This window comes from Thermobia domestica, chromosome 16 (genome assembly GCF_964235325.1).
Source record: "Thermobia domestica chromosome 16, izTheDome1.hap1.1, whole genome shotgun sequence".
Classification (NCBI taxonomy): domain Eukaryota; kingdom Metazoa; phylum Arthropoda; class Insecta; order Zygentoma; family Lepismatidae; genus Thermobia; species Thermobia domestica.
Genome location: NC_137469.1, coordinates 74,161,489 through 74,185,354, shown reverse-complemented (window position 1 = coordinate 74,185,354; position 23,866 = coordinate 74,161,489). Strand labels below are relative to the sequence as shown.

The 23,866-nt window shown below is 35.1% G+C and overlaps 1 protein-coding gene across 1 annotated transcript; it reads left to right on the top strand.

Moving 5' to 3' along the window:
- Positions 1-12,370: 12,370 nt before the first annotated feature.
- Positions 12,371-12,868, top strand: LOC145672506 (histone-lysine N-methyltransferase SETMAR-like). The gene has a single exon (XM_081741667.1). The coding sequence runs from the start codon at positions 12,371-12,373 to the stop codon at positions 12,866-12,868; it is 498 nt and encodes a 165-aa protein (XP_081597793.1).
- The last annotated feature ends 10,998 nt before the right edge of the window (positions 12,869-23,866 follow it).

The window sequence follows — 23,866 nt, the reverse complement described above, 5'->3', positions numbered from 1 at the left end:
AGATTAATTTCTAACCACTTTTTCCTGGTTCCTCTTCAGCTCGAGACATTTTATATAATTTTTCATATTATTCAAGTGGTTCGCAAAATATACTCTCAGACTAAGACACATCTGTTTTATTACTATTTATTACGATGAAAATTTCGCAACATGCTCATGTATCTTAAGTTTGATTTAATTTAATTTTGATTAGGATTAGGAAGTAGATTTCTGAGCTTTCGGTATCTATGGCCATGTTAGACCGTTACTAATATAAGGGATGGCGTCTCTCTGCTGTCACTCTGCCCGGGGAATTGGAAATTGAGAAAGGGGTAGGGAAGGACGGAAGCGTAATGCGACAATTATGTTAGGTACCACCCCGGCATTTGCCTGGTGTGAATGAGGAGAAACGAGCAAAACCCTCAGTCAGAATGGCTGGCCTGCAAAAGCTGTTACATCTTTTCTACCTAGTGTCTCCACCAGGAATCGAACCCCAGGACCGCTCGCACCACAGGCGAAAGCGTTAGTAACTACGCTACGCGGGACCATTAATTTGATTTTGAGTTTAGCTTCCCTTTCAGCAGCGAGGCTATATGAGACGTGGACCTATACCTCAACATGGGATCTAAACCATATGAGCTCGCACTAGGAATTGAAACCAGATCTCTGATGAAAGAGATACCTACGCTAACTGCTTAGCATGTATTATAAGAGCTGCTGAAAATAGTGTCTGTTCGTTTCAGTTTATTTCTCTGCGCGTCGCAGCATACTGTTTGATTAGATTGAATTGGGCTTGAGTTTATCATCCCGGTTCAGCAGCAAGGATATGTAAAACGTGGACCTACAGCTTAATGTGGGATCCGAACCATATGAGTTCCAACCGGGAATAGATCCCACGACTCCCACTACACACTTACGCTATACATTTGGCCACGAGGGAGCTCCTAGCATGCTGTTATGATATTTATGCAGTTCCTCTACAGTGATGTTCGGAAAGTTTCCTTCAAGTTCTTCCAAGACTTTTTCCCTTTAAATGTTCTCAGAGATAATAAGTAAAAATGTCATTTGTACACAGCATGAAAGAGTTTGGTTTGATTGGTGTGACATTGTCTCAACCACTTCCACTTTTAGTAGAGAGATTACATTGCGGATGGTATATTTTCATGGAACGTTCAATTGGGTGCAAGAAAACAGATTTTCGCTATCTATTGCCGTCTTTACTTTATAATAATCAACTTTAAAATTGAAAGCGATTGATTTCTGCCAATTTAGGTTTAAATATAGGGTTAAGAGAGAGATGATACACATTCTTAGAACATTAAATCGGCTCCTAAGAAAGGAAAATGCTTCTTCCTATCTCTTATCGATTTTTGGTCTATGTAAATAACTATTGAAAACGGAAATTGATGTGGATTGCTATCACTTCCAGTTTTAATGGAAAATTAAAGATAGAGATTAAATGTATAATTGGGACGTTTCGTCAATTTCAGAAAACCTCTTCTCCCTACACTGAGAAATATCCGTTCTCCGGACAGCGGTATATTTTACAAATATACGGAATCCACTTGCTTACTATAGAAATCAGTATGGAGCATACGTTATCCATATGCTGCATATGCATCGCCCATACACGTTACATCACGCCGTTGCAGGATATCTGATTTCTAACTGTCTTCCTTATATTACATACATATATGAATGTTACCTTCGTCAGCTATATGTTATATACGTCAATTTGTATGTGAGATCCTGATTGCCTATATCGTTTCATACAGAATTACGTACAGCTGGAGCACTTATACAGAAAGTATTATAAAACATGCGTTTTCTATACGTCTGCTGTACATTAAGTTCGAAAACTACAGGATTTACAAATGTAATATACAATTTTACGTACACCACATACATTTTTTTCTTAATGTATCTACTACCGGTTTTTCATTTATAGTAATCAACGTTAAAACCGGAAATGGTTGATTTCTATTACTTTTGGTGGATTGATCACTTCCGCAAACGAACAATATTCATAACTGTTAATCTTCTTTATCCTACCCAAAATCGAAGGTAAGATTTTTTTATCTCCCAGACGGAAGGATACATGGATAGACAGAGTAAATATGTAAAGGAAATTTTCGTAACGCAAACTTCTTTTAAAAAAAGAAACAGTTGTTAATTCTCAATGCAATTAGTCAGATGTAGAACTCTTCACATATTTAGAGCCACTTCGGACGCACGCTGATTCGAAGACTTTTACACAGAAATTCGTGTTCCGGACACTGTGCACCAAGGGGAAGGGATCCGGGACTGTGTAGTGTATCTTCATGAGTCAGGCAAGGATCTCCAGAACAATATTTCTTATTCTGCGCGTTCACATAAACGGAACCAAGTTTTGTCCATCATAAAGTACTGCAAGAGGACTAAAATACACTCTTCTTCAAGTAACAAATTTGATGTGAAAAGTAGTTTTTCAGCGTACAAAACAATCCTAATGGACAATGATAATAATAATGAATATATGCCTTGTATAGGTGCAAACAATAAGTGTAAAGAATTTTCCAGGTAGTACAACAATCTTTATATACGGGGAGCCAGGCTACTAATTGTTCCCACATTGCATATAAATATTAAAATTTTACAATATAAGTTTGTTTAATCTTGAAATTAAATACTGTAAAATTACAAGTAATGTTAGACAAATGTATTGGCAGTTCGTCGCCGCTAAATTACAAAGACTCTTAACACAACAGATACGATTGAAATTAAAATAATAAGGATTACTATTCGATAAGTAGGTATAGCAGTCAATTATAGTTTTTTTTATATCAGTAATATTAATTGTTACATTTCAATATCAACATATTTGTACTGAGTTTCATTTTAATTTTATAATCTTAGGATGGGTGTATATGTAATGCAGATGAACTGGTGTTTAGAACAAGTTCGTTGTTGAAAAATGCGTGCCTGAATTACTAGACTACATACGTCATATGAGTCACGTCCTATGAGTTGCTATGGCAATACACACGCAGAGACACGCCCTCTCCGAGGTAACAGAAACACAAAAAAGACAATAGTTTGGATTAAAATTCCACAATGTTGTTAGGTTTTCTGGGAAACAAAATTGTTCAAAGATGAAATATATATATATACTAATCGATAGATCTTGACCTGAACAAAATGCTATCCGTGAGTATATAAGAGTTCATGTGTAGCTTTCAAGAAAATTTGTAAATTTGAAAATACACCATATATGAGAACAATTTCACTTTTGATGTCAGAACGATGCTGAAATATACCCTCATTGAGGTCACCATCATGATACTATCAAGACGAAAGGACATAGTAAACGAGGAGCTCCTGAAAAGCTCGTAGCACAACCCAGAAGGAGTGCAGATACAGTTATGAAATTGTACAGATTGAACAGTACTAATACAAATTTTCATATTAATAACTTAAGTCTTATTGTGTTTTTCAGATCCCTAAAAGTGATCACGTACGCTCAATCAACGAATTTCACGAACATTGAAATCAAAATTGTCATCAAATTTTTGTTCCACCAAGAAAAGTGACTGAAGCAAATTCGTGAGAAAATCAGTGAAACCCTATGGGACTCTTCTAGGTGATATACAGTGGTAAAGAAGCGGGTGGAACATTTTAAACATAGAAGTTTCTTCACGTACAGAAAAACTAAAAACAGTGACTGTTCTCAAAATCGTGGATGAAATTCATAAAATTATTCGTGAAAATTCGCAGAATTTCATTAAAACGTGTGGCATATAATGTGAGCATTTTTCTGCAACGCGTAGGTAGCATAATTTTTAATGATTTGGCCATTCGCAAACTTTCGAGAAAATGGGTTTCCAAAAATCTGTCAGCAGATCAAAAGCGAGAAAGATCTTGGGCATCAAGGGAAGTCACTTTCCATTTTGATCGCAGTGCCAATCAATTCTGTTACGAATAGTAACCATGGACGAAACTGTGTTGTACTGGACGAAACATGGATCCTGAAACTAAACAATAGTCAATGAGAGGCGGAACTCACAAGGAAAGCACATGAATCCGTCATCCGGACATCCGATTCAAACCTAGTGCTCTCGATAAACATAACAAAGATAGGTTTATACACAAAAAGTAAGGTGCCATGGACAACGGAGTAAGTCCTTGGGACCCATTAACCCTGTTAGTATAAAGAAAATCGTAGACTCGCAGTAAAATAGCTATTGCATCAACACTGTTCATTGGAAAGTCATGGTTTATAGTTCATTCTCGCTTAGTAGAATAGAACGATATGAACCAATGCAAGTTCTCATATGTTATTTGCGAGAAAATAAAAAAAAATACCAAATTACTTTGTAAATCTAAAAATTGATGCTGAACGAGAGTCACGCCATCTATGAAATTGAGACGGATACTAAAGTATACTCTGATGAAGCTCTTCATTGGGACTTCAGCAAGACGACAGAGCTTAGTATGGTTAACGAGATGTTGTACACCATTATTATTAATTCATAAACTTTAATTTCTACTTAAACTGAAATATCATCCCATGATAAGACCTATTTTAGTTGATATATCGCATAGAGCGTAACAAACTGACATGCTTAAGGGTAAATTCTGATGCGCAGTTTTCGATAAAATCGACAAAAATGAACTTTTGTTGTACTGAAAACCATATCCTTGATGCTCAATAATAATTGACAGTTCTGCAGATATAGATTGTTTATATCCATAATTATGTATTATATGTATAAAATATACGCTGTTACCTATCATATATCGTCACCCTTATCTTCAGTTGGAGCATGTACATTTAAAACAATAATATCACACCACCGTCCCTTAAGAGTAATAAAAGAAAGTCTGTCAGTAACATTCAACCCGTTTAATTGCTGGTAATATTCGTTTGTGAACAAAAAACCCTGTTCCTAACTGGTGATTTTTATTTCCTTCGATATAAAAGATAGTTTTTACGAAGAAGTGGAACGGATATTTGACCAACTCCCGCGATACCATATGAAGATTCTATTAGGGGATTTCAATGCGAAGGTAGGACGAGAGGATATTTTCAAACCGATTATAGGGAACGAAAGTTTGCATAAGGAAAGTAATGACAACGGTGTTAGACTCGTGAACTTTGCAACATCCAAAAACCTAATCGTGAAGAGTACAAAATTCCCACATCGCGACGTTCATAAATACACTTGGACATCACCAGACGGAAAAACACATAATCAAATTGATCACGTTTTAGTAGATAGAAGAAGACAATCTAGCATAATTGACGTCCGGTCGTTTAGAGGGGCTGATTGTGATACTGATCACTACCTGGTAGCAGCGATAATACGGGAGAGATTATCGTTGAATAAATGTAATACTCAATGTCCGAAAACGGAGAGATTTAATTTAAAGAAATTAGAAGAGAGCCAGGTAAGAGAGGAATACCAGATTGAAGTTTCGAATAGATTCTCGATTTTAGAAGACTCGGAGTGCACTAGTGTTGAGGATACTTGGATTGAAATTAGAGATAGCATTAAAAGTTCAGCAATAGAAAAATTGGGACACGCGGAAATACGTAGGAACAAACCATGGTTCGACCAAGAATGCATTAAACTAGTAGAGAAGAGAAAACAGGCAAAATTACGGTGGCTACAAAATCCGAATGAAGTAACTACACAAAATTTCGCAGATATCAGGCGGGAAACTTCCAAAACTTTTAGAACAAAGAAACGGGATTTTTTGAAAGCTAAAATTAAGGAACTTGAAGATAATAGTAAAAATAAAAATATTCGGAACATGTATAAGGGGATCAGCGAATTTAAGAAAGGCTATCAACCTCGTGCTTACATATTAAAGAAATCTGACGGAACAGTTCTCACTGATACGGATAGCCTCTTAAATAGATGGAAAGATTTCTTTGACGATTTGCTGAACACGCAGCCAAAAACTAATGTGTGTGGAGAAAAGGAGATACACACCGCAGAGCCGTATATTCCAGAACCCAATCGAATAGAAGTGGAAGCCGCTTTAAAGAAATTGAAGAAACACAAATCTCCGGGTGTAGATGAAATTCCGGCTGAGTTAATTTTAGCTGGAGGCGAAAAATTGTGGAACAAGATACACAAACTCATTCTCCTTATCTGGAACAAGGAAGAATTGCCACAAGAGTGGAAAGAGTCAATCATTGTTCCAATTCACAAGAAAGGCGACAAAACTGACTGTAATAATTATCGAGGCATTTCTCTTCTGTCAACATCCTATAAAATCCTTTCAAATATTCTGTTAGCAAGATTGACCCCATACGCAGATGAAATTATTGGAGATTATCAGTGCGGATTTAGACGAAATCGATCAACTATCGACCAAATATTTACCATTCGCCAAATACTCGAAAAGAAGTGGGAATACAATACCCCGGTACATCAACTATTTATTGATTTTAGAAAGGCTTACGACTCGGTTAGGAGAGAAACATTATACAACGTTCTTACAGAGCTTGGAATACCGAGAAAGCTAATTAGATTAATTAAGATATGTTTAAGTGAATCCCAAAGTAAAGTCCGGGTAGGAAAATTTTTGTCCACGAGCTTCCACGTCGAAAATGGCCTGAAACAAGGAGATGCGTTGTCGCCATTATTATTTAACTTCGTGCTCGAATACGCCATAAGGAAAATCAAAGATAGCAACCAGGGCCTAGAGTTGAACGGCATTCACCAGGTTATGGCATATGCTGATGATGTAAATTTAATAGGGGATGATAGGAGAACAGTAGAAATAAATGCAGAGATATTATTAAACGCTTGCAGGGACATGGGTCTAGAAGTAAATGCAGAGAAAACTAAATACATGGAAGTGCGTCGGGACCGTAATACGGCAAATTGTGGAGGCGTTAAAATATTAAATAATACTTTTGATAAAGTGGATACTTTCAAATATTTAGGATCAATATTAACAGACGAAAATCATATTCACGAAGAAATTAAATGTCGACTAAAAGCAGGGAATTCGTGTTACTATTCGGTTCAAAATCTCTTGTCGTCGCGAATTCTGTCGAGGAATTTGAAGCTTAAAATATATAAAACGATAATCATGCCTGTTGTTCTGTATGGTTGCGAAACATGGTCGCTTACTCTGAGGGAAGAACATAGACTGAAAGTATTTGAGAACAGGATCCTGAGAAGAATATTCGGACCCAAGAGGAACGAGAATGGGGAATGGCGGAAGCTTCATAACGAGGAACTACATAGTTTATACGGTTTACCCAACATTGTTAGGGTCGTCAAGTCTAGGAGGCTTAGGTGGGCAGGTCATGTAGCTAGAATGGAAGAAAGTAGAAACGCTTTCAAAGTATTGACTGGTAGACGCATAGGAAAACGACCATTAGGAAGACCTAGGCGCAGATGGGAGGATAATATTAAGATGGATCTCGCAGAGATAGGAATACAAAGTAGAAACTGGATCCAATTAGCTAAGGATAGAAGTCAGTGGAGAGCTTTTGTGAACGCGGCACTGAACCTCCGGGTTTCATAGGCCATAGAGTTAGTTAGTTAGTTACCTATCATATTGTGTCTTATCCTAAGAAAGATGTAGGCGCTCTTAGAAGTGATACGCATACTTCTAACATTGCGAAATATTACTCTAACGTTTTGCAACATCTTCAAATATTAGTTCGACTTTCACTGAAGTGCGTGTATCTTTTCCGAATCTACAAACTATGGATACAAATATACAGTACAGAGTAATCAGAAATTCGTATTGTAACTAGTTGACATTCCATAATATCCACCATTTTGGTTACTTCAAAAGTTTATAGTTTAAAATGCAATTAACACACATTAAAAATCCGACGTGATGCATACATAAGTAGAGTACTAAAAGCAATAGATTATTAGAACCATCTTTAAAATAATACGATTCGAAACAAAGAAATATAAAACATAAAATGTATAAAATATAAGTGACCAGAAAGAATAACGTTATCACCTGGAATGTGGCATCTTAGGTAGAAACTTCTGTAATGAAACGAGATGTTTCACATGGCATATTCAGATTTTATGTCTTCTGGTAACAATCAGAAAAATTACTGCCGTTTTGTGTAAAAGTAAGCAATTAGATTCTTTACGAAGTACTTTCCTCCAATTTCTGTATTCTAAGTTATATTGCAGAACTATGATTTTGTGTTCATATTCTGATTAAGATATGTTAACACGTATGTAGACTGCCATGTGTATGGAATTTCATACACTCGGTTATCCCGTTCAACGCCACGTGTATGATTTTTCATACACAAACAATATATGGCACTTTTGTTCCATTTGTTTCATAGGTGTGGATGCAATTATGCATGGCGTAAAAGTCAAAATTTACTGTCCACGCGGCGTATATACAAAACTGTGCACAGAGGAAATTATACATTTATGCCCCTAAAAAGAAGGGGGGAAACAAAATATTACTAGTGAACTGTTTGTTGCTAGTGGGGCACAGGTGATAACGGTCAACCGATATGGTGGTATTCAAGGTGTTTTAATGACGAAGTATGCTTTTAAGCAGTATCTGCATTTTCGGGAAAATGAAGAAATGGGACGATCTTTAGACTTCTACCTATTTAGAGCGTATAAAGGCAAAGGAAAATCCAGTGTTCATAAAACCATAACACAGTAAGAACTGGATATTCAACATTATTATTAACATCTAACTAAAAACAAAGTCGAAAGATTAAACATAATAATTGATAGAGTTCATTGAGCTGACCAAAATGATATGAGCGAGCAGGGTTGTAAATGAGCACGCTCTTTTGAGCTAGCTCACTTGAACGCCCTCGTTTTTCATGAGTTTTATCACGAACTAACTCGTTTTTAAAAAAATATGAGTGTGAGTTGAATTTAACTCGAAATATAAGTGAGTTTAAGCGCAAAATCACGCTCAACACCGGATAATGTTATTTTCACAAAATAATGTAATTCCATTTCCTGTTGTTCGATCTCTGAGAAGAATCTTTGAATAATTATTTGTCACTAAACAAATGATGCAGCTTAGAGAGGATTGTGCTAGAAATAGTTCAAAGTGAATGGAAATGTATTTATTTCAAGTGATATTTGTTTAGCTGGTGAATTTATCATATTTTTTTAAATGTTTGTCAAATATTATAACACGATAGTTATGTACGAATCAAACAAAGAGAAAATTGCCTTGAGCATAAGGTAGCCTATTTTACTTTTAAAGAAATCAACAGAAATATGAAATGTTGTAACATGCAAGTTTTGTGGAATCATCTCGGTATCAAAAAATTCATCTAGATATTTTTTTTAAAAATAATTACTTCTTGAATTTCTGCATGTAATAGCAAAATGTAAGTAATAGGGCTAGATGTTTGACATTTTTATTTTCTTTCCATTGTAAACTCGAAACTTTTGGCGTATTCTGGATTATTAGATTTTTTAAAAAAAGCAAGAAATAAATTACACGTTAGTCAGGTTTTCCTTTTTAACTTTCGAGGGACGATAGGAGAGGAAAAAGTATGACGATCGTGAAAAAATCAAAATCGAGATTCTAACAGATTTACACGTTTCATGTCCCCGAGATGCAGAAAAAATAATTTTGAAATGTCTGTGTTTCCAATCGTTCGTCCCAATGTATGTATACACATACATTTGCCTCGAAGCCATATTGTTTAAAGTATCGGGCCAAATCTGACACGTAAGCTTTTCATAAGATTTCCCAGGAGGATCTTTTGATTTTTCTTCCTACAACCAAAAATAATAGTAAGTTTACTACAGAGTGTAAATATTTAAAAAAATGCGATTTTCTCAAAAACGGCTCTAACGATTTCGTTTATATTTGGTACATGAATATTTTATTAACAGCCCTTTGTTGTGGTACAAGCTACTTCGAAAAATTGTTACTTTTGGAGTGAGTTATTTTCGGACGATTTTCTCAAAAACGACTAAGGTTATTTTGTATGTATGTCATAAATAAATACCTAATATAGGCTAAATATAAATTAATAATCCGACAATGTAACAACTCATTTACCCTAAAAAATGTCAATAAGGGGTAGTTTAACCTTGGGATGAATTTTTCCGGACGATTTTCTCCAAAACAACTCAGATATTTTTTTTTTCATATTTCATAAATAAACATTTCATTAAGGATGTATCAATATGACATAACTCGTCTAAATCGCACGCTTTAGATATAACCAGATAGAAATAGACCATCAGGTTCATCATGATCAACACATTCCGCAGATCGTTCTGCATCTTAAAGGAATTAGCAAACCTACTCAAATGCCTAAACTTTTCCAGAATAATCTCCAAATTAATCGAGGTATTCCGCGACTGAAAACAGCCTGGAACGAAACGACAAGATTCGCCGTTCTCATGGAAATTATTGCTTCGTATTAGGACAAATGAATAGGATTAATTTTCTCACACATTTCAAGTCATGTTTGAGGCCAAACAGTGCCTCTTCTTAATCCTCAACAAAATGAATGGCGTTCTTCCAGCAATTCCACTCCTTCTGGTGATAACCAATTGTAAAGCGATATGTGTCAAGATTCACCTATCGACGAGCGCCATTCGATTATATAAAAATAAAACCAGTAAGTTCTCACTTCAGTAAGAGAACATCATGCAGTCGGACTTTAATGCGGAAGATAGTGCCTGCCAAATTTATTCACATACAAGAACCTGCATGTAATTTGTCTAGATGTATTATTTTAAAGTAATCTTCGTCAAGAATGATAAAAAAAAATTGGAGGCAAGAATTTCTTCGCTCAAAATTTGGAAGTTAAGCAGTGAAACTAGACCCGATCAAATCAGATCATATTCATAACTCAGTGACACTTCAGTGCACACACGTATTATGTGATGAAAATTTCACATATACTTTAACTTCTGTCTTTATATGTAAAAGCTATGCCTAATAATAAAATTATACAAGTAGCTAATATTTTTCTCATACTTTGTTCATTGTTTTACGCTATTAGCCAGTCTTGTAGAGCAAAAGGAAAATAGAGTAAGGACAACCCCCTATAACCATTGAGAGAGATTTCACTGAAATTCACACAAACACCCATACACCACTCGTTATGGAGTTTTATTATACTAGCACAAAACCAGAAGTGTGAAGGAAAATGCATCATCACCATAAGCTAAATGAGGTTTCCATATGTTCCCTTCATGATTACATGCTTCAAATTAACCACCTCGTTTATATTACGGTGTCATTCGTAATAATTCTGTCATAATTTTATTAGAATATCAGGTTCGTAACCCGCACGAACACATACATCGCAAAATTCTCTAATACGATCAAAAAGAGAATAAAGGATTATCTAGAGAGGGTAATTGTGAAATGCACATAGTTGGGATGTGTGGAGTCCGTATTGGTATTGCCACACATTTCAAACCATTACACGTTCCCCTAATTGTGTAGAAGTATGATATTGGAGGTTTTCACAAAATTTTCTATTGCTAATAAATCAATTCATTCCTAATTAGACTGTTACGGGATGACGTTTTGTTAAAGTAATATTGAAATACAGTAAAAATAGTACCAGTGTTATAACGCTTACGCGATGAATTAAAAAAAACTTCACAAGTGACTTATCCTATCTGCTTTGTAACCGTGCAATTGTTAACAGTACTGATTTAAACGTATATGCGTTATATATATATATATATATATATATATATATATATATATATATAACACATATACGTTATAATAGATAGATAGATAGATAGATAGATAGATAGATATAGATATAGATATAGATATAGATATATAGATATATATACTGTATATGCAAGGCGTGACTTTTCGCGCTATGATTTTCTACGATTGCAAGAAGGGCTTAACAGCGGAGTAGTGCCTTGAAACTTTGGTGAATACTTTTTGGGAATCTGCTTCTTTGCGAGCCAGTGTTGGAAATTGATTTCGGGAATTTAAAAGGGGACGTACGGCACTTGAAGATGAACCTCGTTCCGGACGGCCAAACACTGCAGTAACTCCCGAAAACATCGAAGCTGTGAGGCAAATGGTGAAAGATGATCCCCATGTATCTTTCCTGAAGATCGAAGTGACTCTCAACATTGGGTCAACAGTAGCGCAGACAATTATGCATGAACACCTGGGTCTCAGGACAAGGTGTTCTCGTTGGGTCCCCCATTTACTCACGGAAAGGGAAAAAGAGGGTAGAGTGGAATGGTGTGAATTTATGTTGAATAAATTCAACCAAGGGGCAAGTCGTGATGTTTACAACATCGTCACGGGTGACGAAACGTGGATTTATCATTATGATTCGCTTACCAAGCAGCAGTCGCAAGTGTGGTGCTTCTAGAATGAAGATCCCCCAACCAAAGTGAAGAGACCTCGGAGTGTTGGAAAGAAAATGGTTGCATCTTTTTTCTCACGGAAGGGACATGTTGCGACTGTTGTACTTGACAACCGGCGTACGGTGAATGCTGAGTGGTACTCAACAGTTTGTCTTCCCACTGTGTTCAAGAAATGGAAGGCCCAACATCCAAGATCAAAACTCGGCCATCTTTTGTTGCATCATGACAATGCAAGTGCCCACAGTGCTACAAGAATTGTAGACTTTATGAACCAGGAAGGAGTCAGAGTGCTGCCACATCCACCCTATTTGCCGGACTTGGGCTTGTGCGATTTTTTTGTGTTCCTCAAAGTGAAGGAACACTTGCGTGGACGTCGCTTTTCATCGGATGATGATGCGATTGATGCTTATTTAGAGTCTGTGGACAATATAGACGAAAGTGTGTGGAATGAACAGGTTTCTAAGTGCTTTGAAAGGATGCAAAAGTGTATTCGTGTTCGTGGAGAGTACTTTGAAAACTGTAAATGTTTTGCTCCAGTTCGATGCTTCTTGTAGTCAGAGCTAAAACTTTCGGCATGACCCTCGTATATGTTTTTATAAAATACTGTTTTCAACAAAAGCGTTAAAAAGTAGAAAATAATAAAAGAGGTAAAAAGTAGAAAATAATAATAATAAAACTTTTAAAAGTAAAAAATAATTAATTACTATTATCTATAAAAAAATCGAAGGCTATATTAAGCCAAATAAGTTAATTGATAACATAAAATTAATTTCGATGATAATTTATGACGTATTAATTCGTTTGGCTTGATACTAACTTCACTTTTTATAGGTAATAATAATGAATTATTTTCTACTTTTTAGCGCTTTTGCTGAAGTCTGTTCATATATTTTTTTGAAGATTTTATTTTCTACCTTTTACTACGTTTTTTCTTTAAAGTTTATTTAATTTTTCCACTTTTTCGTTACACCAGCGGTTTAGTTAGAATCTAAACTAAAGATAGGACACTAGCTTCCTATAAGATGGATCATCCTACGAAACATGAGTTACCATATAAATATTTATCGGTCTACGCGGTACGGAATTATACATGATTATAAACATGACATTAACACTGTCAACCGTTTGAAGAGTTTCATTGTCTAGCTTTGAAGATTATTGTTAGATTCTTATGAAGTTCAGAAAGTCATGGCAAGGCGTAAATAGATTGTTTTCTCAATAATTTACGTTTCTTATTTGTTGGTAACAGTCTATTCGCAGGGTAGTTGGTAGTTACTCATGTGTTGACGCTGTCAGGAACCTCCACTGTTGCCATATTACGCCATTGCCGGATTTTTTTTTTTTTTTTTTTTTTTTTTTTTTTTTTTTGCGACACGCCATTATCACGACTATGCATGTCTACACTTGGTATCAACGTGTCGTTGTTGTTTCAGAACGATACATTCCTACCCAGCCTATTCATTAACAAATCTAATTTGTCGACAAAAAAAAAAAAGCAACAACTACTTTTAATTCCTGATTTTTTATGTTCGGTGAAAAAAAGTTTTCTTTACTTTCGTGTGTTTCTGGCATTTGTGAGAACAAACATCGAACCCCCATGCAACCCTTTATATCTCAAAATTATCTAAGAGAAGAGACTTTCCCTGGGTTGGGGTTTCACTTCACTTGCACTTACGGTTCAAAAATTCTGACGCTCTACGGTTCGGGTTGCGCTACTTTACAGACACCTTGTAGCTACAAAGACTATTGTTAGATGCTTGTGAAATGTATATGAGATTACATGGGAAGAATATTCTTTCATTTAAAAAAAAAAAAGGATTTTTTTTTTTTTTTTGAAATTACGTGTAATCATACACAATATTAATAATGAACACTGTCAGCCATTGGGGAGTTTCATGGTTTAGCTTGGACGATTATTGTTAAATCCTAATGGAGTGTGAGTGAGACCAAAAGGAAAGAATTCTTTTTTCAAACCAATAACGAATCGTTCAAATCGATGCACCTACATCGAAATTATGCGTGTACATAAACGGCTTCATATTCACAGCTGGAGGTGATAAGCTCTTATTTTTTTGAAGTCGGTTAAAAAGAAACACTTGAGTAAAATGTTGCCAGATACTGGTGTAGTGCTAGAACGTAGTGTATTATAAGTTACTAAGTTCGTGACATTTAAAAAACTTTGACTTAAAGTATTATCACCGAATGCGTCTTGTTTCTGAGAATCTTTTGCATCAGAAATAATCTGTCCATTTTTTCCTTGGAAATTATTTTCAATTAACAATTTATTTTTAGTTGTGAAATCTTTTTTACGTGGAAAATTTGCAAAAGAAGCTTTCGTTTGGTAATATTTTAGTATTTTTATTTTTTATTTTTTGACAATTTAAAACTTTTGTTTCACAACTTTTATATTTAGAAACTATGTTTCTACCAGGGGCTTATCCAGGACGGACTTCTGCGGGGGAGGTAGTGGGTTGTAATACTGCTACTTAGAGCTACTTTTAAGAGCTCCAAACTCTGGGATGGGTTTTATTTATACATAAAATAAAGTTTCCTCTTCTGGGGAAGGTGGGATTGCCCCAATCGCCCCCTGGATCTGCCCCTGGTTTCTATCCCCATAAAATGCAATCCTCTACACGAAAAATTTTATCAGTCACTTGCTGAACTCTTTTTTTCAAGAACCCAAAAAATAGGTTGTTCTTTGTCTTAAACGCTTCTTTTGCCATTCCTATCTTATTCACTATAAAATTTTAGATAAGTAAAGCAAAATGTTAATTATAGTTTATCTGCTCTCTGAATATCCCCATAAATAAAAACGATACTCAAGAGGCAATCGGATTCACTGTGGCTCGATGATAGAGTTCTCACTTCTGATGTATGGGGTCCCTGACTCGACTCCACCTATCGCAAGTGGGCTTTGTAGTGGGCAAACATCGTAATTTTTTTTTCTTTGGGTTTTCATAGACGTGCCCAGAGGCGGGTTTTAGGAAGAAGATTGCACCTATAGATTTTTGGAGCCCAATTTTTTATTGAGAATGACGCAATCGAAATTTAATTATAATCCTAACATAATGATGGTGTTAAGAAATGCAAAAAGTTCCGAAGTTGATTAATTTTTTAAAGAAACCTAAATATCTTGACTTTGTCATGACCAACCCTCCGTCACTACTACTTTTGGGGAAGGAAAGGACAGAATGGTTAATTCGGAGGATTGGACCCAATCACTTGGGGGCATTGGCATCTATGTGTCCTCCTAGTACCTCCCACTTACTTATTTTCACTATTTCGGTCATTATCATCATCGTCGTCTTCTTTTGCCTCCGACATAATAGATGGTAAGGGTATTTAATATGTACAGCGTGGTCCGGAAGTGGGCGTACCCCTAATTGGTGTTTTCTCACGGTTTTAGGTTTTACCTACATTTGGTTGATAACATTGCTTAGCATTGTCTGGCAACATTGCTATTCATGTTCATTTGTTTTATGCTGTTTTCTGCTTGATAACAGTTATTTGCAGTGAAGTTGGAGTAATCAACAATATGTGATCAAAGTCCATATAACATTGAACAAAGATTAGTTGCTGTGGTTTGGTTTCACGAAAGCGTTACACAGGTGAGACGATGGAAAATATTAAAGCGAAATTTACAGACCGCTTTGGTATTAATCCACAATGTTGGGGTGGAAAAAACGTGCATTTGCTATGATGTCAAAGACCTTCCCCGAGGTGTCGTAATTCAGCTGTGTTACGACATGGATCGTGACCTTACCGATGTTTATGACTCTTAAGACTCTTAAGACTTCAAGATAACTATGTACAGACATTCTACCATAATTAACACTATACTGTTGAAACTAAAGGGGGGTACTCCACTTCGGGACCACCCTGTATTCTGTTAGTATATTTATAATTACTTAGATTAAGTGGAAACTTGCTTGTTTGCCAAACTTCAGAAACTTGAACCAGCTCTTTATATATTTGCTGTATGAAGCCAGACTGAACTAACTTTTTATCGCGCTGTGGAAAATAGGCTCTTTTGGAAACAGTGACTAATTCACACGATCTGCTGTCCCTGGGAAGTGGGCTTCACGTGGCTGTTGCGTCAATTTCTACATTCTTAATTTAGTTCGTTGTGGCATAAGATTTAGTGTGAAATACGCAAAACACAAATGATTTCATGCTTAAATTCAGAAATCATCGAGAAATGGACACTGGTTTCAGATAGTTCAAATAGTAGTAGTATTATTGAGTATAATTATTATTTGTTTTTGTGTTTTATATGGATATGAAATTACCAACGTAAACCATTATTCTGTATAATGTTTGTTTTTAACAGCAGTTCGTGTCATCTTGCCACTATTTTCATAATGGCAAGTTTCCCTCACTCAAAAAAAAAAAAAAAAAAAATGTAGTTGACCGGTCTGGCTTCAATTAGATAATATGTATTACCATTATCTAATGCGTTAGAATTATTTGACCCTACCTTGTCCTTCAATTGCTAAAATAGACTACTACTATAAAAATTTTGAGAAAGAAAACAAAGGTAAAGAAGGGATAAATGGAATTATTTCTTCGGCATTTTTAGAAAACGGAAATGCAAAGATTTAATAATAGACAGAGTTTAAGGTATATATATATATATATATATATATATATATATATATATATATATATATATATATATATATATATATATATATATAAACAAGCATAAGTTTCTAAACAAGAAAAAGTTAAAATTCATTTTCTCCATCCTTAATAATAAAACAAAAAGGGGAAATGAACAGAATTATGTATCTTCGAAAAGTTTTCAGACAAGAAAGAATAAATATAAGATTTCAGAAATTCAATCTTTCTAGACGAAAAAACTGCTGCTATATTTCAGAAAGTGAAAAGTCGAAAGATGAAGAACAACAGCTAAGATAGTCAATGGCAAGTCTGTGCCTGCTTAGTTTTTCTGCATTTTCTTGAGTTCTTGGGAGAACTTGCCTGAAGCAACAAAACTTTTCATCTATTTGTTCCCCATGAAGAGAAAGTGTGCTGCTTTTAATAACGGCTAAAATTTTCACTGTCATGTTTGTATATAGAAGCAGTATTTGTTAATTTTGCAGCATTCGTGCATCGGATTAGTAAGGTGATGGTTAATCTTTGGAATATTCGTATTTAGGAGTAGCAATTGTTAGTTTTTACACTATTTGTATATTGAGGTAATAATAGTCAATTTTTGTAGTGTCGTATCAGTGATGTTATCTGTTAATTTTTGACTTGTTCATATTTAGTGGCACTATTTGTAACTTTATACGTTATATAGAATAGAGATAGTTTGTTTTTAGGTCATATCGTCATGACAATAATACTTGGTGGATCGGATCACATTTCGTATGATGACTAACTATCGTCTGTAGTAGCCACTGGCGCAAATCCCGGGGGATGAGGGGGACATGTCCCATCCAATCTTGGAACTGGGGAAGACTATCCCCCCAATAATTCGATTTGAAATGTATTTTTTGAGGAGAAAAGTAGAATGTTAACCTAACTACGAGCACACTTTCCCCCTCCACCCCCTAACTATCAAAAAATTATGAACCCGCCACTAACCATTACACTTTAACCCAGAAGGAGCCAACTAATTATACAAAGTTACACGGTGCAAAGTATTCCCATAACTACAATGTTAAAGTGAGATTGAGTAAGGTGCTTTGAGCATAGGACTTTATGATGTTATAACCATAAAGTTTAAATGATTAGAAAATACATTTACAATTTAAACAATCCTCATTGCCACATAAAGACTTGGAGTTAATAAATATAATTCTATAACAAACTCGATTATATTCATTCTGGTATATATGTAATTTTCCGTTTTTAATATTTCTTTTAAGATGTTCATAATGCTTTTCGTATCTAGATGGTAGTTTTAATACAGCTTTTTCTTCCTCTTCTTTAGGTGATAAAACAGCATAAATTTCCCCATTAATAATTACATAATCAAAAACATCTTGTAGCCCTTCTAAATGAATACCTTTAAGTATAGTATATTTAAAGTCTGGTTTATTTTTTCTACATTCTATACATTTTTTAGCATTTGCACATCTTGGGTCTATTTTAAATTCTTTTTGACACATAAAACATGTTTTGGGTGGTAATGTTTCATACAGACATTCACGACAAAGAGAATCTTTTTCTATATATCTAAACTGAGCTTTATATTTTTCTTTTTTACATTTCTTACAAATTTTAGTTTTACTATTTTCTTTATGTGTTTTAGTCTTATTATGTTTTTCTATATCTAGTAAGTATTTGTTACATGGTTCACAAAGTGTCTTATTCATGTTTGTAAAATATAATAATTTTTAAATCCATAACGTGGGTTCCTGTCACCACGGCATGGCGCGTCCTCAGGTTGCGGATCGAGGAGAAGGCCTCTAGATATAGAGGTTAGCTGCGAATATACTGAATAAGCAGTCGCGGACAGACGACTAGGAGTGGTCCTCCAGCTTGGGGGTTTGGGTAAGGCTAACACCCTCATCCTGTAAAAAAAGGTACTTGTTCAGAAACATTCACAAAAGCCTCGGACAAGGACTGATAACTTGGCACGACATCAGCAAAAGAAAATGGACATGAGATTTGGAACATGGAATATTAGAAGTCTTTATAGGGCAGGCGCGTTAAAATCTGTAACGAATGAGTTAGAGAAATACAGGATGGACTTAGTAGGAGTTCAGGAAGTTAGGTGGGAAGGAAATGGATCTGAGAATTCCGGAAATTTTACGTTCTTTTACGGGGAAGGAAATAAAAATCACCAGTTAGGAACAGGGTTTTTCGTTCACAAACGAATATTACCAGCAATTAAACGGGTTGAATTTGTTACTGACAGACTTTCTTTTATTACTCTTAAGGGACGGTGGTGTGATATTATTGTTTTAAATGTACATGCTCCAACTGAAGAGAAGGGTGACGATATAAAAGATAGTTTTTACGAAGAAGTGGAACGGATATTTGACCAACTCCCGCGATACCATATGAAGATTCTATTAGGGGATTTCAATGCGAAGGTAGGACGAGAGGATATTTTCAAACCGATTATAGGGAACGAAAGTTTGCATAAGGAAAGTAATGACAACGGTGTTAGACTCGTGAACTTTGCAACATCCAAAAACCTAATCGTGAAGAGTACAAAATTCCCACATCGCGACGTTCATAAATACACTTGGACATCACCAGACGGAAAAACACATAATCAAATTGATCACGTTTTAGTAGATAGAAGAAGACAATCTAGCATAATTGACGTCCGGTCATTTAGAGGGGCTGATTGTGACACTGATCACTACCTGGTAGTAGCGATAATACGGGAGAGATTATCGTTGAATAAAGGTAATATTCAATGTCCGAAAACGGAGAGATTTAATTTAAAGAAATTAGAAGAGAGCCAGGTAAGAGAGGAATACCAGATTGAAGTTTCGAATAGATTCGCGGTTTTAGAAGACTCGGAGTGCACTAGTGTTGAGGATACTTGGATTGAAATTAGAGATAGTATTAAAAGTTCAGCAATAGAAAAATTGGGACACGCGGAAATACGTAGGAACAAACCATGGTTCGACCAAGAATGCATTAAACTAGCAGAGAAGAGAAAACAGGCAAAATTACGGTGGCTACAAAATCCGAATGAAACAACTACACAAAATTTCGCAGATATCAGGCGGGAAACTTCCAAAACTTTTAGAACAAAGAAACGGGATTTTTTGAAAGCTAAAATTAAGGAACTTGAAGATAATAGTAAAAATAAAAATATTCGGGACATGTATAAGGGGATCAGCGAATTTAAGAAAGGCTATCAACCTCGTGCTTATATATTAAAGAAATCTGACGGAACAGTTCTCACCGATACGGATAGCCTCTTAAATAGATGGAAAGATTTCTTTGACGATTTGCTGAACACGCAGCCAAAAACTAATGTGCGTGGAGAAAAGGAGATACACACCGCAGAACCGTATATTCCAGAACCCAATCGAATAGAAGTGGAAGCCGCTATAAAGAAATTGAAGAAACACAAATCTCCGGGTGTAGATGAAATTCCGGCTGAGTTAATTTTAGCTGGAGGCGAAAAATTGTGGAACAAGATACACAAACTCATTCTCCTTATCTGGAACAAGGAAGAATTGCCACAAGAGTGGAAAGAATCAATCATTGTTCCAATTCACAAGAAAGGCGACAAAACTGACTGTAATAATTATCGAGGCATTTCTCTTCTGTCAACATCCTATAAAATCCTTTCAAATATTCTGTTAGCAAGATTGACCCCATACGCAGATGAAATTATTGGAGATTATCAGTGCGGATTTAGACGAAATCGATCAACTATCGACCAAATATTTACCATTCGCCAAATACTCGAAAAGAAGTGGGAATACAATACCCCGGTACATCAACTATTTATTGATTTTAGAAAGGCTTACGACTCGGTTAGGAGAGAAACATTATACAACGTTCTTACAGAACTTGGAATACCGAGAAAGCTAATTAGATTAATTAAGATATGTTTAAGTGAATCCCAAAGTAAAGTCCGGGTAGGAAAATTTTTGTCCACGAGCTTCCACGTCGAAAATGGCCTGAAACAAGGAGATGCGTTGTCGCCATTATTATTTAACTTTGTGCTGGAATATGCCATAAGGAAAATCAAAGATAGCAACCAGGGCCTAGAGTTGAACGGCATTCACCAGGTTATGGCATATGCTGATGATGTAAATTTAATAGGGGATGATAGGAGAACAGTAGAAATAAATGCAGAAATATTATTAAACGCTTGCAGGGACATGGGTTCAGAAGTAAATGCAGAGAAAACTAAATACATGGAAGTGCGTCGGGACCGTAATACGGCAAATTGTGGAGGCGTTAAAATATTAAATAATACTTTTGATAAAGTGGATACTTTCAAATATTTAGGATCAATATTAACAGACGAAAATCATATTCACGAAGAAATTAAATGTCGACTAAAAGCAGGGAATTCGTGTTACTATTCGGTTCAAAATCTCTTGTCGTCGCGAATTCTGTCGAGGAATTTGAAGCTTAAAATATATAAAACGATAATCATGCCTGTTGTTCTGTATGGATGCGAAACATGGTCGCTTACTCTGAGGGAAGAACATAGACTGAAAGTATTTGAGAACAGGATCCTGAGAAGAATATTCGGACCCAAGAGGAACGAGAATGGGGAATGGCGGAAGCTTCATAACGAGGAACTACATAGTTTATACGGTTTACCCAACATTGTTAGGGTCGTCAAGTCTAGGAGGCTTAGGTGGGCAGGTCATGTAGCTAGAATGGAAGAAAGTAGAAACGCTTTCAAAGTCTTGACTGGTAAACCCATAGGAAAACGACCATTGGGAAGACCTAGGCGCAGATGGGAGGATAATATTAAGATGGATCTCGCAGAGATAGGAATACAAAGTAGAAACTGGATCCAATTAGCTAAGGATAGAAGTCAGTGGAGAGCTTTTGTGAACGCGGCACTGAACCTCCGGGTTCCATAGGCCATAGAGTTAGTTTAGTTAGTTAATAATTTTTAAATTTAAATTTCATTTTTATATTATCCCTCTGAAACTAATACTAAGTTGCATAACCCAAAGTGAGATCGCATATGCTTTTATGACATTTAAAATCATAAAAACTTACATCTAAAAAACTTACAATTTAAAAATCTTACATCTAAAACTACAACTCTTCTAACTTATAATGACCCCATGGTAGGGTATTGACCCCATCCTTTAAAACACATCTCTTATCATCCACACAACTTAAAGCTAACTTATTTACTTCTATACTGTACAAATCGTGCTTATAACTTCTAATCAAATTCATCTTTTTATAATATTCTTTTTGGTTGAACAAGCACTCTTTATAATCGTTAAATGACAGTTCTTTACTTACAACATTTTTCTTAGCTCCTTTTGCTTTTTTACAACATTTATCTTTTTCGAACCTGATTGAATACATTTTTGATCTTAAACCAACAAATTCTTCTATGATTGTTCCTTTAAGTTCATCTTTCATCTTACCAAGTATTTTCTTATTGACCTGTGGTATCTTATATCTGTTATCTTTAGAGTAATCACTCGTGTCGAAGTAATCAATGTAGTTTTTCATGTCCTCGTACACATCTTCTGTTTGAATATGGTATATATAGCTATCAGTATCTGTATAACACACTTCTATTTTGTCTTGGTATTTTGGCTTCATCACATTATAATGGAAGTCGTACATTAAATATTTTGACAAATCTAGAATTGACATACCAACATAAATCGGTTTGTTAAATTGCACTTTAACCTTGTTCATGTGAACTGCTACTAAATTTTCCGTAAAAACTGTAGTACTCTTATAATTCGGTTTTGCTACAAGCTTCTCGTATTTTTTCTCATCACTTACAAGTTTGATATTAACTCTCTTTCTAATATTTTCCATAGTCTTCCCAAATACTGAATTATTCATGAGCTTATAAAAGTCTTTTTCAAAATCATTTGTTGCTTTCGTTCTCATTTGTGTGTTTAAATCAATATATTTCTTTAACCAATCTGATTGTTTGAACTCTATTACTCGATATATCTTGTTAAGTTTTAATCCAAGTGAAAGACATTGTTTTAGGTTTCGATAGTGAATTACATATTTTTCTTTGTCATATAGGGTTGTTAATAGCTTCGATTGTTTTGAACCAGGCGGACATATATTTTGAGGAGCTAATGGATAGTCTTTGTGATAGTCATGTAATTCTTTAGGATATTCAAGATCAACTTCTAATATATAACCGGTATCAGAATCATCAGTTATACTTGTAAAATCTATTTCTTCAATCTCATCTTCACTTAACCATCTAAATCCCTTATACGGTAAATATTGACTCATTGCCCACCCATACAAGTTATTAGCATCTAGATACATTAAGTAAGAATCTTCTTTATTCTTATCATAATCTTCCATATACTTATTGTTTGCTTTTACATATCTTTTTGAGCATTGACTAATCCCACCTCTTATACCTTTCTCTACCATTAATACCATATCATAATCCCACAACAATTCTAATTTTATATTTGTCATCTTTAACATTGCATCCCAAGCTAATCCTGGTGCCGTCATATACCAAGCAGGATCAAGATCATAAGCTTTAAGACATGTTTCTCTAAAGTTCTCAAACACATCTGCTAACAATAATACATCTGTTTTCAAATATAAATCATGGTATTGTCCGAGATTCTTAATGTCAAATGTTCCCCATACTTTCTTTGCATGTTCATAATCTTCATCACTTATATGTGTGTTCATAAGCTTGTTGAAGAATGCTTCCTTTAACGGTAATTTTCTTTCTCTAAACCTATCCCAATTGTTAACATAATCATATGGATAAACACCTTTTCTTATTACAAGTTGAAACTGTTCTTGATTAGGATAAAAGTGTTGGGTATGTATCATTTGCTCAGGTTTCAAGTTCGATGATAATTTGTCTAAACTAGAAGCCATAAATCTAAATGAATCTACAAATTTCAATTTAATAGTTC